This window comes from Nomia melanderi, chromosome 3 (genome assembly GCF_051020985.1).
Source record: "Nomia melanderi isolate GNS246 chromosome 3, iyNomMela1, whole genome shotgun sequence".
Classification (NCBI taxonomy): Eukaryota; Metazoa; Arthropoda; class Insecta; order Hymenoptera; family Halictidae; genus Nomia; species Nomia melanderi.
In genome coordinates this window covers 18586321-18605379 of record NC_135001.1, presented here as the reverse complement: position 1 = coordinate 18605379, position 19059 = coordinate 18586321, and the positions used below count along the sequence as shown (strand labels likewise).

The 19059-nt window shown below is 35.5% G+C and overlaps 1 protein-coding gene across 2 annotated transcripts in view; it reads right to left on the bottom strand.

Annotated features, from left to right (window-relative positions):
* Positions 1-3307: 3307 nt before the first annotated feature.
* vg (transcription factor vestigial) overlaps positions 3308-19059 on the bottom strand; it is a 153014-nt gene continuing 137262 nt past the window's right edge. For both annotated transcript variants that reach the window (XM_031981868.2, XM_031981869.2), the window contains exon 6: positions 3308-4672. In XM_031981868.2, coding sequence (XP_031837728.1) covers positions 4626-4672 — 47 coding nt within the window. In that variant the 3' untranslated portion in view covers positions 3308-4625. The remainder of the gene's footprint in view (positions 4673-19059) is intronic.

The following is a 19059-nucleotide window of genomic DNA, read 5'->3' as shown; positions in this document are numbered from 1 at the left end:
GCCTTTTCATCTAGAAGCGGCCTCTCGGCGTGATACTTTTTCTTTTAAAGAATTGAATACACGTGTACGCGGGATAAGGTTTTTACATGTGTCTCCCTGTACACTCGATTATGTTTATACACGAATTATTTTCCTCTCTTTGGACGGTTCGTTTGATTTAATGCGATCTTGATGGAAGATTTATTTTCTGTTTACTTTGTCGCTGTATTTTAATGATTTTTTAGGTCTGGGGCTAACTTTCATTTTTATATAGGTGCAGTATGTTTTTTTTTATAAGTGCTTATCATGTAAAATGGTTTTAGGGCGTTATATTATTCATTGTCACTTGTGAAGTAAGTGAAGTAAGAAATGAATTTAGATTTTGAACCACGTTCGTTTGGTTTGTTGAAAGTACGAGTGTGGTTGACACTAGAACCATATTTTTGGAGCAGAATTTGTTGGAATTAGGTGCAATGAAGTTTTAGTTTAAATTAGGTAATGTAGTTTTACTTATTCTTCAGTTTGAAAGTGTAATTTGTTAGATTAATATGGTTGCATAATTAGTGTATAGAATTTCAACAGTACTTTGGTTATTCAGCTTGGTTATTAAACCAGTTCAACGTGGTAAGAATTGAAGATTAAAAGCATCCTTCTGTCTTGTAATATTCAATCAGATTCGTTTCAAACATTTCTGATAGAAACTAATAAACATTAAATTATTCCTGCCTTTTTTTCTCCGAGACGGGAAAAATTCCTTCTCTTCTGGCAATTCTTTAATAACAAAATGACTTTAATCAACACAGTTGCGAAAGGAAGAGAGACGATGAATCAATACTTGATTTAAGTGGCATAACATTTCTGAAATGGTAGTCTTAGTCCTCGATTTACGCGGTATTCGAATTACACGATTTCAGTTTAACACGGTTGAAGAAGAACGAAAGAACTTCTTCGAAAATTAATACTGTTTCACATGGATTTATTAAACTCATTACGTATGTATTCCTCTTCAATATGAATCGTGAATGCAAATTGCACGATTTCGATTCATACATTTTCGGGGAACCAATCTACATGTAAACGAGGGTTAAGTGTATTGACGTACTAAGCGGTTGCTTAACATTATACACGTATTTCTATAATAACTCAGTACCAATTTTGATACAACGTTAATTTTCGTTTAACTTCTCCGAAGAAAATTACGCGATTCCCGTTTCTCCATGTCTGTTTCTTAATTTAGATCACGTCAAATCTCAAAGTTGTCATTATTCTTACACGAAAAATCTTCGCAGGATCTCATTAAAATTTCTCGCCACCTTGCCGTTCGGTCCATTTATAATCGTCGGCCAATCAGGTTACACGTGTTTTACACGTGATAACAACGACCGTCCGAATCCCAGGAGCATCGGCTCCCCTAGGTGATGAAGTTAATTGCTCATTTTCTCGTCTCGTTAACGTTCGCCCGGGCCAGGAACACGTCGGTGACGTCGGAAACGGAGCGACGCACGTGTAAAGGAAATCGTTCGCCGATCGGAACACGTGTCTTCCAAACTGCGTTCATCGCTACTTGGAATATTAGTTCTGTTTATACATCTGTTTTCCTTCATAAATCTTGTTCTATTAAGGATTGGCCCTTTGAACGTTCTCCGTTGCCGCGTCAGAGATAAATTTACCTCGAAGAGAAGATTTTAAAATTGTACGATTTATATACGAGCACATCTTTTTGCCCATGTGAACTGGACTGATTTTGTTTGTCATGTGAACTTGTGTCTTTTGTAACTGTTAGAAAAGAATATTAAAACACCACTAACACTGCGTGAAGAGGGCGTTATAAAATAATTATAAGGAATATAGAACTATAAAATATAATATATATTATATAATATTAATACATATTATATTTTATTATATTATATATATATATATTATTATTACAAAATATAATATATAATTGTACTTTTACGTACTTATCGCTTCTCCAAGACAAATGCAACTGAAAAGTCGATTAATCGAATTGTACAAGATGAGTACAAAAAGGAGTTATTAATTTCTAGAGTACCTACTCTAAACCACCGAAAAATTAATATTCTCCAAGTTACCAATAGATTTTTGTTTAAATTAAATAATAGATCATCTATCTTCCTAGTTTACATATGAATAACAAAGAATGATCGAAAAAAGAAATGACAAGTGTTCGTACGCTAAGATAGTTTCCGAAGCTAGAGAATCTCTTCAATTGAAACAGGAAATCGTTTATAATACTGAAAATGTTATTTAATTCTCTTCATTAAGACCATTTTCGTCGTATAACGGGTATTATCTGAATACCCTAGAAGTTGTGGTCCTTTTGTGTGTTTACTTTGTACAGCAATTGTTACATGAACTGAACTTTGATGTAGACAATGTTATCCCAAGTGATAGTTTCTCGTGTATTATAGATAATAATCATTTCTACCGAGATACAAATTATAATTATTAGGTTTTCAACATTCATAAGCAATAAATTCATTCATGAAAGTTGTAGTTTTAAGGTTAAGCAAAATTACCAAACTGTTGAAACGCGTTGCACGCATTCGAGAAAGAGGGGCGGGGGATGGGGCTAAAACGAAAACGAAAGTTCCGCGAGAATTCCAGAAGATTAAATTCCCCTTTACTTCCTCTTATTACGTGCTCGATTAACTTTCCAGCGTGAGTGGAGCCACTAAATTCAGCGGTGTGTAATTAACCAGCAGCGGCGTAACGAACCGCAACAGCATAAAATTCTATTTTCTCAGTCGGATATACTCCAGAGTTATCTTCCTAATCTCGGCGATAATCGTATAATCACAAATATGCAGCCCACGCCAACAGAATCTTATGTGATCTTTCCTTCTTTCCCTGGCGGAAAGTATCTCCAAGAAAGAGCTCAACCTCAAAAATGTATAATTATCTCTAAATTCTACAATTTCATGAAACGCGGTGATTTTCCGATTAGACTGATCATTAAGAATAAACGATACAACGGTCAAGATAAATACGAAATAAATTATCTTGCGATTACTGTACGAAAGTTTAACTTCAGAACGAATTTTGCGAAACATGTCGAGGAAGTAATATTTCCAACGTGTCTTTATGGCCGTCGGAAATATATTAGTGAAAGTAACGGGGAAAGAAAGGTTGAGGGAGAGAAAACATAAAAAATATCAACACCTACCGTATCGCTGGTGCCATCCCGACGAAAACGGACCAAGAAAATCGAAAGGGTTGAAAGTCAAATCTACAGAACGCAACGTTGTAATATTAATGCATCATTTATTTAACACCTACGATGACGATAACATGAGATGGATACGATGCGCTTAAGGTAGAGTAAGTAGTCCGCTAGACAAAATGTCGGTGTGTGCGCGCGCACGTGTGTTCTTTTTACGTTGAAGAATTAAATCCTATGGGAAGGGGAAAGGGATGTAAAGAATTATTCTGATACTTCGGGTGATAACTATTTTAATTTGCTGACTGGGAGAGGTTTTCAAAATTTTCTGCAGCGCCCGGTGTTATGATACAATAATAATAATAATAATAATAATAATAATAATAATAATAATAATATTAATAATAATAATAATAATAATAATAAGTATTATGTATATGTATATATATATATTTATAATATATATATATATGGCAAGATCATTGGTCAATAAATATTTTTCTTAAGTTTGCAGCTAAATTCACCAAATAATTAATCCTTCGATATTTCAGCGCACGATTTCTCAGTCCTCCTTCAATAAGTTAACTATCGTGTTTACATTTAATTAATGAATGATCGTTATCAAAGAAAATACACTCTATACAATCGATAATATTATTCGAGGAACATGGACCACCCCTTTCACTTTCTTTTCCCTCGTTTCTCTAAGTGGACGTATCAATGCTCAACACGAAGGAGCATCCGATCGATTCACATTTGGACGATCGATTGAACGATCGATCGGTCCACTGTTCTCATAATTATTTGGAAAATTTAGACTCGCCTTCAGTGGCCTAATCCCCTACAGTCTATACGAACTAGAGGCTCCATTTTTTTTTTTTCTTTCGATTGCCGGTCGGACATCAGTCACCCATGAAGGTAATAGTGCGCGCAAAGTATACCTCCTAATACTATCTGAGTTGTACCGCTAATAGTAAGATCCTTAATTAGTAATTAGGTAACACTATGTACACTTGCTCGACCCGGTGGGAACGTTCGACCGCTTCGATCGGCGCGTTCCACCCGGCCGTATTTAACAAAAGTCCGTTTTCTCTCTGGCGATCGTCGCGCCGGGAATAACGATTGCCCGACCGAACGGGACCACCCTAGCACGCTAATATCACTTTGCATCGTCGGTTTAAAGTATAAGTAAAAGTAGTACACCCTCGTCGTCTCCGTTCCACGGTGTCCGTTCCGGTGAGGAAGCGCCTCGCCATTTTGTCGCTGCGTTCCGCGTCGGTGTTCCGCGGACCCTCCTCGTTTCCCGATCAAGTCACCCGATGATGATGGCGCGCTCAGCCTCGCAGCAAAAGAGCGACCGACCGCTCGTTTGCTGCGTCTGCTGCCGTTCTGCGCTTTCGAGCCCGTGTTCGCCGCGTTCCCCGCGAAACTAGTTCGGCCCACGAGACTCAAAAACTCGCTTCTAGAACCAGTAGAGATCTTTCGAGTCCTGCACCTGGGACTCGAGACCTGGAACAAGGAAAATGATGTGCGATTTTCATTTCGTGCTGAATTTTGATTTTATGTGCGGGGTCTTTTTTTTGTCGATGGATTCATAGACGGTGCGGATTATATTAGGTTGTCCCACAAGTTCTTTTCGCGCTCTGTCCACAATGTTTAGTCTGGCTTTAAAAGTTTGAAAGAATGACGTTACGAGGCTTTCAGAAGAATGGAAGAATTAAAATGGATTGCGCGTAATTCGATAGCACGACGTAAAACATACAGTATTAATAACTCAATGTGTATCGACAAAAGGAACTTTTGGGACAGTAGAATAGTTTCTATATTGTGCAGTTTTATTTGTGTTTGATAATGGAATGCAACGTGCGCCATATAGGCAGTGAGAAATATTCTATCACTCCTATTAAGGGGTGGAACAAATAAAAAGTTTGATTGGAATGAAGATAAATAGTTGCAGCAATTCGTACATCTTTATTCGTAAACCTTTTTTAAGCATGTTCTTTCTTTATAAAAATATGAAAGTGTTAAACCTGTCGGTATCTAGCTTGAGAGTTGAATTTGTATGGCAAAGATTACGACGTTGCTATACGTCCCGTGTTTTCAGATTCATTTACTATACGGAATTAAAAATATTTAAGGGCATTATATATTGAATTATATTAAGCTACATACAATGCTTTATACCTTGTTTGATCTTATTGTAATGTTTTATGCAAAGAGAACTTTATTTTACTGTAATATTTGTCATATAATGTTTGGTGTTGAAAAATTAAGAAGAGCATTTCAAAAATTATTTCAACCTCAATGAACTTAAAATAATTGTTTAAATTTATTATTAAGGAATGTTTTTAATCAGACAGCGTTAAAAATTAATATTTTAATTTAAACAATACAATCATGTCTACGCGATATAGACCGTCAAACTGTTAAGAGCAATGCACGCAGGAATTTCAATTTTGGGAGACTGCAGTCAAGTTGAAGTGTACGTTGGACAGAATGGAGTAAAGTAATTGACATTTCAGTGCGAATGCCTGTTACAAACTTCCATACTAATTGATATTAGTAACCGATCTAAGGAAGTCTATTGCAAATTTACTAAACCAAAATTTAGTACAATTTCATATTTACTTTATAATATCTTAAACAGATACATCAATTTCCCAAGCTTATTAAATATTAGGCAAACAGTTAATACAACGTGAAATCTTGTCTTAGGTATCGATTACTTTACTAATATTCTTAAAAATACAACCACATTACGAATAAATGCCTATAGTGGTTTATCTAAAAACAATTAAGTTGATCATGAAATCTCATGCTTTCTATTAACACTAAAATTATCGAGCAGTTCAACTTTCTGAAATTTCTCTATAGAAACTCCAACAGTGCATCTATTAACACTTTAATTGATTTCCAATTCAGTTTACATACTGCTAAATCAATTTCTTCAATACTTTCTCAAAGAAACATCTACTACCTTTTTAATCATCGCAATAAGTAGACATCTGGAATCATTTTGACCCGTCTGCTAGTTTCAGCGTCGAATCAGACACATTGTGCATCTTTCAAAGAACCAATCGCAAAATGAACTTCTTTCATTCGATTATTTCAAACTATATTCAATCATAACTTCAGTCGTATTTCACATGTCAGCTATCGCAAGCGATCCCAATTAATCGCTGAACGAACACACGAACCTTCTGCCGATTCCAATATCTCACAATACGCATTCCCCCCCCCCCCCCCCCCGAAGAAACTTTTTAAAGAAGCTTAAAATTCCGAAGCCCCGACAACCGGGAACATTTCAGTTGCACGGGTAAGGGTTAAGCAATCATCAGCCGGACTCGGCCGATTTCACTGGCCGTCCCCGGGGACAGGACTTTCTCGTACAGGACAAGTAATTGGTTATACGGAAAGGTAGGAATGACTTTTTCTTTCCGAGGGACCGGCTCATCGTTCATCGAAATTTATAACGCGGCCAGCCGCGTAATAAAAGAAGAGTCAACGTTTTGACGGATGCGAGGGTGCAGAACTGGTGATGGCACCCGCTGAGCGACACGGACGGACAAACCGACGTACCAGCCGAGAGGGAACGAAACGGAACGGACAGACGGGCGGACGGACGGACGGACGGACGACCGAACCGGCGGACAGACAGACGAACGGATGGGGGACAAACGGAATATGTCACGGGTTCGACCAGTTAAGATCTCATGTTCCTTACAACGGTTGCACGCCTGCGTCCCGGGCTATCTTTGATCTTGATATCTCCGAAGGGTGACCGTGCGGATCATTCTGGCCCTCGAGAGTACACTTCGACGATACGCTATCCCTCGATAGCCGTTCGTAATTAAGGAGAAGTTTATAGGAATCCGATGGATCTCGAACAAACAGTTGTATTTACGAGTAGAGATCGGTCGGGGCAGGGTAAACTCGGGTTACCATGTTAATACTTTCTCGTTCGATCTAGGAACGAGTGTTCCGTGATCGGTGATCGACGATATTTGGTTTTTGTTGAAGTTAAAGCATTGACCATGCTGTACCGTGTTTTGGAAGACCCCACATCCTTGCAGTGATTGGTTAACTAGTACTCCAGGTGTAGGTGCATGTACTGTCGTGGCAGTTTTTTCCTTACTTAGTTCTAACTGTGCGCCCGTCTTGTAACCACCGATTTCTACCAATAGTTTCTTCACCGTTTAATATCTCTGTAGAAATATAACTATTACTCTGATATACTCTACGCGTGTATTATTTTATTTCACATAACACCTCAACAGTTTTAAAATTATCGTGATGTTTTTTTTTCTAGTGTCTTCGTATCTGTCTTTTGACTGGACGTTATTAACCGGTTAACTGTGTTTGACGAGTATACATCGTGAAGCTTGACATGATACTAATTCTTTCATGAATTCTTTATTCGTTCGCATAAACATGTAATTCTTCTTTGTTTCGCTTTGATCTTTTTAAGTTTTCCTAAGTTTCATCTCTCTTTCCTTGAAAACATTCTTTCCATTCCTCTTCTTTTAATATCATTCTTCGACTTTCGTAATGTTCCGCCACTGAATGTACATCACAGGTTAAACAAAGTGGTATGCAGTAATTATTATTGAACACAGCATATAATTATTGAAGCCGATTTAAAATTCAATCGAGGGACGCAATGAGCTCACGTTTGAGTACATCAATTCCATTATCTATAATGTTACTCCGGTCCAGTTATCAGACAACGCGCGTCCATGTTGAATTAAACGCCGCCGGACGTTGGTGTAATTTCAAGTTACAGCTCGAAGTGGTGGATCGATGTTTTCGAATGCTTAAATTCACGGCACGTGGTACACCGTACGGCCGATTAAGTTTGTATCTGTCGGCGCACACGTGCCAGCACGTGGATCTACCTGCTTCAAAGTCAGGAACGTGTGCGCCCGTACGTTACCATATTGGCGCATCCACGCTGAAAGAAACACGGGCGGAGGCACAAAAGATTTGATCTCACCGGTGACGACGGGAACGCGAAGCACTATTTGATACAAACCCACTGAGCTGGAAAATGATGCTAGAGCACACCGTGAGAAGGGGCGCCGCTTCGGTAGTTGAGTATCGGCGAAGCGATACAATTCCAAATGCTCGATTTTCGAACGCAGATAAGAAAAATGATTTTCGATCATCAGAAAAGGATGCATCAAAGTGTATAAACAATTTTCAGATGCAAAATTTAGGAAGATTATATAAGATAGATCGAGAATCGACATTTTTTCTCATAAATTTGTTATTAATACACATTCAGCTTCGATGTCAGTAAGCAGAGTTATTATCAAACTTGAAAACCTTCGTTTTATTAGCAAAAAACTTAGAAATGAGAAATATCCGATTTGCTCGAAATTCTGGGGTGGCAAACAACGGTTTGAAGCAATTGAAAATGGATGGTTGGCATGCCCATTTCTATAACAATGCAACAAATATGGTCAATATTCTTATTTTTATCCGATTCGCATCGGTCTACCCTATTATTTAGTTTTATCTTCTATTTAGTGAAACCTTAATATGGGTAGAGCAATTAGGACTGACATCTTGTTTTTAAATTGTCAATTTCACGTGGATAATTTTATATTTTGCTTATTCTAATCACATAAACGTAAGAAAATATGAGAAAATTCAATATAATTAACCAAAGTAAATATTAACTAGACACATCATTATAAAAATATTGAAAGATATTAAATTTTCATCTCCATTGCAGAAATTGTAACCAGTGTTCTAAAATAATATTTCTTAAATACGTATAGTAAATTGTATCTATATTATATTTTATAGAAATATATATTATCGATTAACTTATAATATTAATTGCAATTAAATATAGATTGCAATGTGCCTAGAATACCTTATGTATAAATGTAATGTAAATTATAAGATTTTAAGAGATATTAGGAGATTTCACACGATCCATGGATCCTTCCTAGCATGTGCTTAGAGATAATCTTCACAGAAGTCCCATGGGGATTTAACTATCACCTGATTCTGTTTACCCTACGGAAGTTACGCACCCCATTCGAATACCCTGTAAATATTGAGTTAACCCACAAGTCGAGACTCTACAAACAGTAGATTACTCCATGGGTAACCCCTGTGAAAATCGTTAAACGCTTCCGAATTGTATTTACAAACACCACAGCCAATCTTTTAATCCAAACAACCAACAGCTTGCTTCGTATTAAAGTGAATTATATTAATTTAATCATATCCCATATAAATCAGATACAAAATCTTAGAAAACTTTTATGTTTCCATCTGAATCCCAAAAGTCAAGACATTCTACTCGATTAAAATACAACGCCTCACGCTATCTAAACATGTAAAAATTATCCAAAAATATCAACATACAAAATTTATAAGCGGAATTACATTGGTTATAGAATTTTTATATAGAAATTCCATAAACTCAACAAATATCCATGCTAAACGTTAGCGTTTCGTGGGATTTTTATATTTAATCGGAACAGTTCAGATTTAACAGGGAAAAACAAATAATTACAAATGAGAATCAAAATTTGTTTTCATACATTTCTTATCAATAAACATTCAGCTTCAATATCAGTAAAAGAAACTATTAAGAAACTTAAAAACCTTCGATGTCTAAGCAAAACACTGAAAAATGAGAAATATTCGATTCGCCTCGGAATTTCCGAAGGATTTCAATTTTCTTATAGATATCAAGCTGAATTAATAGGAAATTTATGAAAAAAGATGTTCATCCTCAGTTGTAACTTAGTTTGTCGTTCTTAAATCTGAACTGCGTCGATTCGCCACAGTATTCCCTATTATTACCATTTTTAACAAGAACGCTGTAACTGCATGGACACCCTGTATAATAAATTCCGTGCGACACGTTTGTCCCGAAACAAAAGTGGAGGAGTTCCCTCGGTTATAATCGACGCGGGTCCTTCCACTTAAACGCGAGAGGGTGACTCGGTAGCCCGGCCAAGACTGGGCAATATTGTCCGCGGCTATCTGACACACCATTTACCGGCGCCACCCCCGTCCATTTTGTTCCAGCATATTGGCCCCGCATACTCAGCCGCGTAAACGTTACTGCCGCGCGTACGCGACTCGCATAAATCGTTCTGACACTTATGGTGCATTACTCGATGCTCCCTGTCCTCCGTATTGAATTAGGATGCTCTCTCACGGAGATTATGATCAGGCGCGGCCGCAACTTAGAAACCAGTAAACAATATTGTCCATGAACGCATTCTTCGTCCGTAAACGATTATTGTTCCTTAACACTAGATTTACGGACATTTATTCTATACCTTATTCTATTGTTCCTGGAGAACTACGTGTTCGTTTATATAAATCGCGAAAATTGTAGCTTCAGAACCAGAGTATTGGTAAGAAAGTTGGAAAGTATTACTAAATAATGTTTAAAGAATTCAATATCCGTCAAACTGATCCCTCAGATGATTTATAATACTTTAAACTATATTTTCTAAAATTTTTATAGAAATTTCGTTATAGAATTGTATTATAGGATTTTATTTAATATATTGTATTGAAATAAGAATTGTAGTATTGAAATATTTCCCATTTAACATGAAATACATTAGCAGGCATTACAGTATTTCTATGTCATTCCATATTCATGACGAATTATTACAGTAAATAGAACGATCATTGCAATTGTCTAAAAACAAATTATTGTAGCTCCGTTGTCATATGCCTGTTATTGAAGTTATTATTAAATGTTGGTAATTGCTTTTAGTTTATCATTAAACTTTGCATCTAAAGTTATTGTCGGATTCTACGTGAAATTTTGACGTGACTTTAAACATTGTAATGTTTGGGCAATTTTGCAAAGTGGGATATCTATTATTAGAAAAGTAAGAAAATATTAAAAGCGAGAGAAATTTTGTTTCGTCTTCTCTTTTCGTTAACCATAAATATAATAAACAATTATAAATTTTTGAATAAGGAAATATTTAAATATTACAATTCGTATTTTAACAATATGATATAGAAATGAAAGGATGAGAATATTATTGCAGAGCTATCTATTAATTAAAAAATAGCTATATTTTCTAAAACTTGTGTTACCTTTAAATGTTACAGAAATTTCATTACAGAATTGTGTTATAAAATTTTATAGTTTAAAGTGATATAAATCGTCCGAGCGTTATTAAGGAATAATAATCATTTACGAACGAAGAATACTCTGAGCTGTGTTTCCATTTGAAACCTCAGACACGCAAAAGCCGGCGAATACAAAGTTACGGATGAACGCACCTGTTATGAATGTTTCAGTATTCAATATCACGATATCAAAGAGCACGGCAAGACGGTGCGCGGAATTCCCCCCGGCGTGTCTGACAAAGAAACAGCACACAAACTTGGTGGAAATTCAAAGCGAAACGTGCCCAGACCGAGAATTTTGCAATTTTACCTTCTGTGTTTCATTGCAAGCTTAACTATCTTTGAATTGTGCTAAAAAGATGGGGAACATTCGTAACCACTGTATTACGAATTTCCTTACAAAATTAGATAATCTTAACATAATTTACAATGACAAAGATTATTTTAATAAGTTGTCATTAAGGTAGTTATTTATCTAATTTATATATTCAACAATTTCGTGACCGTATTTTTATTACTGTCACACAAACAGATTTAATGATTATCTATACATCGATCCTGAAACACAAACTGACATTAATTTTTTCCTGTAGCTTTTCTTTAGAATGTATTGTAGATGCATTTGCTCTATGTTTAACGAGTATATACTTTATTATTTGTTTTAATTGCACAAAAAGAGACTTCAAACGAAACTCCACAGTTAATTGGCTAAACACGTTACCCATTAGAGTTGTCTAAAGTTAAACGTTCTCCAATTTTTCATATATAATTTATAATGATTATATAAGTAACGAAAATAAAAATATATATTACTCATGAGAATCTTCGGGACCCTTTTAATTTACTGACCATGTTAAGATTATCTACGATTATTACTACCACAAACTATGCAGAATTCTTTTAAACGTTTATAACCTGATAATATTTCGAATTCGTAGAATAAAAATAAATTATAATTCTAATGTCTTCGATGATTTACGAATCGGCACCTATAATATTTCAAGTGTCACGAGGGAACACTGTGATATTGCGCAAAATGTCTGAACCGTATGGATTTAGTGGCTTAATTCTCAATTAATAAACGCTCATCAATGCATACGAGGCTGAAAGCGGGGTGAAATCAATGTATGTATGTAGGGACTTTCCTTTACCACGAGTATATTGGATTTCAGCCGGCGAGGGGTTTGACCCCCATTGATAAGGGTCATCACGATGCTTTCGATACGTATCCCCCGACAACGGGAAGGGTCGGCGGGTCGCTGGGGTCGGGTCCCTGGTTTTTAGAACGGCGGTGTTCGATTTAATTTAATCCCGATGTCCAGTTCTCGCCGTTCGATGTCGAATCTACCACCTGAGGTTAACGGTGAATCGAACGACCGTAATATGCGTTTCGTTCCTTTAATTATTATGATTATTGCGGGGACGATAGGAATCCTGTATTTAATGATTATTGCGATATAATTGATTGAAATAATATTTCCAGAACTTTTTAAATTCTTATATAGATATATAAAGTTGCAAAAAATTACTTTTATACATTGACAATTATAACGCACCTTCGTGGAAACATGCGTAATGGATTAGTGTGGCTGTGCAATTTGATATATTCAAATATGTAGGGTAATTACTGGTGAGATGACTCGACGTCATTGGAATGATTAAATATCTGTTTTTCATTGTTTTTAATATATTGTGAATCTTGCACAAAAGTCTGTTATAAAAGTACGGCAGTAAACAACTTGATATATTTTTTTTATTTATAACTGGTTATAAATCAATGCTTTATGCTGTCATTCATCATGATTTGAATTCATTATTTTCGATATTCATAATTAAACAAAATAATACAAGTAGTAGCATAATATTTCAGAAACCATATATAAAAATAATAGTGATACTGCAGTATGTAGTTGAATTATAAAGTGGAGACAGAATTAAATATTAATATAACAGGACCCTCTATAATGCGATTAAAAATCGCTGAGAAATAACTATGAAAGTGAGATTTTCCATAAGAAACTACTACAAGCAGGGGACCAATTTAATACAAGTTAAACCAGTATCCAAAAGCTGAATTTCACACGAAATTCGTAAACCTGAGACCCTGTAATATGTAACATTTTAATCGCGTTATATGTTAAAGTTTTCAACATTATTATAACTTATATTAGAATAACGTTATTAACAATGTGTAAGTTTTAAAGAGAAGTACGCGAACATGAAATTCAGCTTCATGAAAACATACATAAGAATGGAAAAACGAACGATTACATTTTATACATCAAATGTTATTTGGCTAGCATAAAAATAATAAGTAAATTAGAAAAAAGAATTATTCATCTTGATGGGAAAAACCCATTAATCGTGAATGACAAGTTAACTCGTCATTTATATTCCCAAACATATCCCCTTCAATTTTTGCTTACTTCTTTACTGTGGTGCCCCGAATTAGTCAATTGTTTTTAACCAATATTTCTTGCTCTACGTGTTTAGTTTTAACTGAATCAGTCTGAAACTTACTTCAGTTACAAATTTTTATAGATAAATAATTTCAGATTATATAGTTTACACACAGTTTAAGAATCAATCGAAAGTTAAGACCATTATTTACGTACGTGTAATGGCATCGCAGCCTCAGATGTTATTTTTAAATTATCTCGTTAAAAAAATAAATACTATAAGTTTAGAAACTAAATTAAAAATAATAAAACCTTTTGATAGTGGAATACAAGGTTTTGAGATTAACTAAAAACTAAATTTGCCAAAGACAACGCTGAGGACGTTTCTTAAAGATAAAGAACGTATTTTAATGGCAATAAAAGTAGACCACCCAGTGGGTTCCAGTATCATTCGTGAACATCGTGATCTCTTCGGTTCTTTATAAACATTCATTAAATACAATCTCCTCTATCATTTTTATAGATTCGAAAGAAAATGTATCTCCCAATCCAATAGTCATGCACACATGTATGTTCAAATACATGCATACATGTCTACCCTCTGTATCCTAACTTACATCCTTCTCGGTTTATATCTTACACTCCGGAATCAATTAGGATGTAAGCTCGGGGCCTCACTGTATTTATCAAACGATCGTACGTTTGAATCCATATGATTATGCTACAATATCATTAGCGTGCCATTAATTTCATCCCACCCGAGCTTATAATAATGCAGTTCATCCCGAATCAGTATTATCCACCTTCGACTAAATCTGCGTGAGTTTTCATTCCCGAAAAATCAGCCGGTTAACAGGTTAAGGACGAAGAGGACACGCGTTCACCGCAGAGAGAGAGTCCGGCTGCACGGTTCACGGTGGTGTCTCCGGCCGCGAACGAGCCGACTTCGAGAGATCGATATAACCGGCGGCTTTCGACCACTCCCTCCATCCAGCCGGCTGACCAATCGAGGCTCGCTAGCCATCCCCGGCTACCCTGGTGTCCCTCTTTTCCATTCTCTTCCCTTTTGCTCTCACACCGGTGGAAGCGTGGATTACGTGACGTCAGCGCGCGACGCCATTTTCGAGGCGCGTGCCAGAAAGCCCCGGCCTGCACCGACCCGCGGATCGAGAATATTCTCCAGAGAATGTCCCACGCGGACGAGAATTTATGGCGAAGATTCCCTGAATTAATTCTCCTGGAAATATTGAGAGCGCCTCCGCGCCTCGCTCCGTCTCACCCCGCGACCCCCACGGCCCCCTTTCTTCTTTGTTTCATCGCGGTCGCCGCAACCGCTTGACCAACGCGACGAATCCGCTGATAGCCGGCTTACTCGCTATCGACGATGAAATTCTGCGACCGATCGGCGAGCGCAACCCCCGTAAAGTAGCTAATGGATGAACAGTGTCCATCGCGAGCACAGCCAACCCTCGAATTACACTTGAGTTGCTTTGGTTCGAGAATAACACGGTGAAAAATTGCGACAACCCTTGTATTATGCGTCTCGGTCGAGAATGCTAGCGGGACGATAGAGGAATAAGAATAGTCTTTTGCTAGGTGTTTTGTTTATAGTTTTGATTGGTTACTTGTAACCGTAATGACGAATACTTTAGTCGAGAAAAAATGCAAACCAATTCCTTTCTTTAATATCTTTGTCTAAGATACGTAATATAAGATTGTATTCCAATTGAACGGTTTCTTTTGTGTGCGTGGATGTGGGAAGTCTTCGGGAACACGGTTTACGATAATACGGAATGAAAACGTCACATTTGTACGACTCCTGATTGTAAAGTTTGTGTAATGTGGAACAGATTAACCGTGGTATTTCAGGGTTGACTGCATTCCTTTAACCCCTTACTGTATATTTTTCAAAACTGTGTTCGGTGGAACCACTTTACTATTAATAATTTTCTAAAAAAACTTGAACACTTTCGTTAAATTATAGTGGAAAGTGGGGTAAAAGTGGGTCCGTAATGTATTTTTGTTTGTACTAAAAAATTGAATAGCAAAAAAGTACTCTGAACAAGGCAAAATCTCTTCGTGGGACTTTATAGAAAAAAAAGACGATTCTTTTTGGAAAAAATTGTTCTGTTCAGAAGAAAATAAAATTTATCGGGCGTACAGGAAATTCCGGTTTTACTCTATATAGGGGTGGGAAAGAGCGGGTACTCTTTAAAAGGCGTATAAAGTGTAACAGATTGTACAGTTTTTATTTCCATAAGCTAAGGAATAGTAAGAAGGTTAATTTCAACAATTTTAACAAAAATTTTTACGAAACTATCCTAATTTACTTTAACATATAACAATTTATGCTAAAAATTTAGAAACTTTTACCGTATTTTAATTACATATAATATTTATCTTAACTATTACCTGCATAAAAAAGTTATTTTTATAAATTAAAAAAATATTACTTTTGTTTGCCACTGTAGGTAACATGAGACAAAATTGGGAACATTAAATATTTCTACTTCAAATATTCCAACTTAATACAAATTAAACCAGTATCGAAAAGGGAAATTTTATGCGAAATCTAGGTATCATGACCATTCTTTATTATGCATTCATATTAATATGTCATCCAGTTTCTTTCGTCTTCCAAAATATATTACATCTGTTCGGGATGGTAAGGTATTACTTTAAATTTTGTATCATTTTTTTCAAAGCTGGAGCTTTATATGACTACGAATATTCTCTTATAACATCTATGAAAATGTTAGTAAATTTTTGTTACTCTACTCGCTTTCAACTAATCCGTGAACACCAACAAGCAACTAAAATCCGTGCTCAAATAAAAAAACCTAAACGTGCTTTATATCTACAGTAAAAATAATTACTTTACAATTAAATATAAAGCACAAACACATTTTTAATATCTTTAATATTACGTATATGTATACTACATTAAGTGCGTGATTTTATAATCCGTTCACTCGGCTAATGTACCATAAAGTGTGCTTTACTCTCCTGGCCGCGAGTAATGTTTCCCTTGGGCACTTCATAGCTAAATGGACTCTCATGAACGCATTAGCAAGACTTTCGAATACCATAAAAATGATTTTCCATTATTCGTAGTTTTCAATTTCTCATATTTAAATGAAATAGTCCCAAAGTGATAACAATTTATTTTAAGTATAAATATTAGATATCTTTCATACTAAAAATTATCCAGAAATATTCTATATATTCTTCAAGTGAAAGAATATTAATTATAAAATTGTCTTGTACGTACAGCATATTTCTCTGAAAATTCCTTGTTCAATGAATGTCAGATTCACTTGAATATTACACATCGATTCTCTTATTTTGTCGGATCAACGTAATAAAAATCGGTAAAGCGGTAACAGAAGTCGAATAAAGTGTCCGTAAGTCGGCTGCCGTATATATCATTCGCAATCAGTTCTTTAATCCGACAAAATACCGTGAACGGAATTCAATCTCGTATTCACGGGGGCGAAATTCGTGTTTGATTTAAACCATCTGAAGGGTTGCAACGTGTCGTCGCGGCTGCGTGTTCGGAAGCAATAGATTTCGCGATTTCAGTTCGTCGCTCTTCCGGTACGGATAACGAATCACGCTCGTAAATTCGTGTCTGTTCGCGGCCGCCGAGAATTAATGTTCACCGGGGGAAAGATAAAAGTACGCGAACGGCATTAAATTAACATCTCGGATCCAGTTTTACCGCGTTCAGCGTCGCTTCGCGATTTCTCGGTTTCCGCGGCACGTTCTTTCGCGACTATTCAACTTCCTGCTCGAAGAAATGTCCCGTGCGTATTTTCTACGAACCTTAATGGAGTACAACATTCTTTGTTAATTGAGTTTCGATTTCTTATTCTTTTCTCGAATAACATTGTTTTACATTAATAAACTCAATACTGAAATTTGGTATAGTTAAAAGTTTGCCGAGGTTCAATAAACTTTCTGCACTGTTCCAGAACCGATTATGATCATTAATTGGGTACACAGATTTCTATTTAATTTGAATTCCTTTAAGTGAGTCCATCAAAGTTTCATCTCCCGTAAATATCTGTAATTCGGGTATTTCACATTTTAATTTTCGTTTCGTTGAAGTGAATTTTTGAAACTCAAGTTGAAAAAAGTAATGCTGTTGTGCTGTGATTATTTTTAATGTAATTCGAAAATCAATAAATTCTGTTATATCAATTGTACTGAAATTAAAGTTCGGAAAAAATGTGAACGGCAATTAAGAATTTTTTTCAACATTTATTTTATCATGTTTTATATAACTAAGAATTTATGTCTGTCGTTTATTAATCACAATATATAGTATTTAGTGGTCATTTTTGCAATAAAGTTTTGTAGTTTAACGAATGCATACTTTGTTACAAAACGTTCAAGCTGAGTGAGCATTTTTTTAAAGGAACGTCCGCTTAATCCACTAATTACTATCAGAGATCTCAGAATTGAACTGTTTGTTCAACCTTCTTCTTCATCAGCGAATTGCATTCAAGGAATTCCAAACATTTCCCACAGATTTCTATTCTACGAATCACGATTAATTCCCTGAAACCACCTCCATCGTGGGAATATAATTGCTATTACTATTGTCTTCTTCGCTAACAATAAAACCGATATTTATTTACAACTAAACTATTTCATTTTTTGCGAATTCCTGACAAAAATGTATTAAATGTAAATTCTATGTGCCAGTAAATAAGTCTCGGGAAATTATACGCAGCTCTACTTTGCTTCGGTAATAAGTTTTCTTGAATTTTAAAAAATTTTCCTCTTAGATCCATATGTGTCACTTCCAAAAATTATTTGTCTTTTTATTCTCGTATTTATCTGGAGGAATTTTTATGGACTTACTCTTTAATAACTCTTTCAATCCAAACAGAATATAACAAACATAAATATTACTCAATTCTTTTGAATTGAAATTAAATATTATTGTTTTATTATTATTATGAGTTAAAACTAACATGTACATAGAATATGCCTAGAATTTTTCTCTCTTTTTTTAATGAGTTATATTAATGATAGGATATATGTATCGGTCATAGTTGAGAAAGAAATTATAGGATAAGCGGTTAACCCAATCAAAATAATCTTCTTCCATTGCTTTTACAATGTAAGGCAATGAATTATAATTTAATGTTCAATTAATTCATTATGATGCAATCTTATTGTTCAGAAATTATGCTAGCGAAACAGCCTACGTGTACTCTGCTACTGTTTTATAGTTTCGTTCCCAGGGTAGCAAAGAATTCCTTTGAAACATCTAGCAAATGAATCAAGCTGCGTAGAAAACACAGAATAAATATCATGTTCAATATTTAAAACAATCTTTTACCACTGAGATATGTCCTT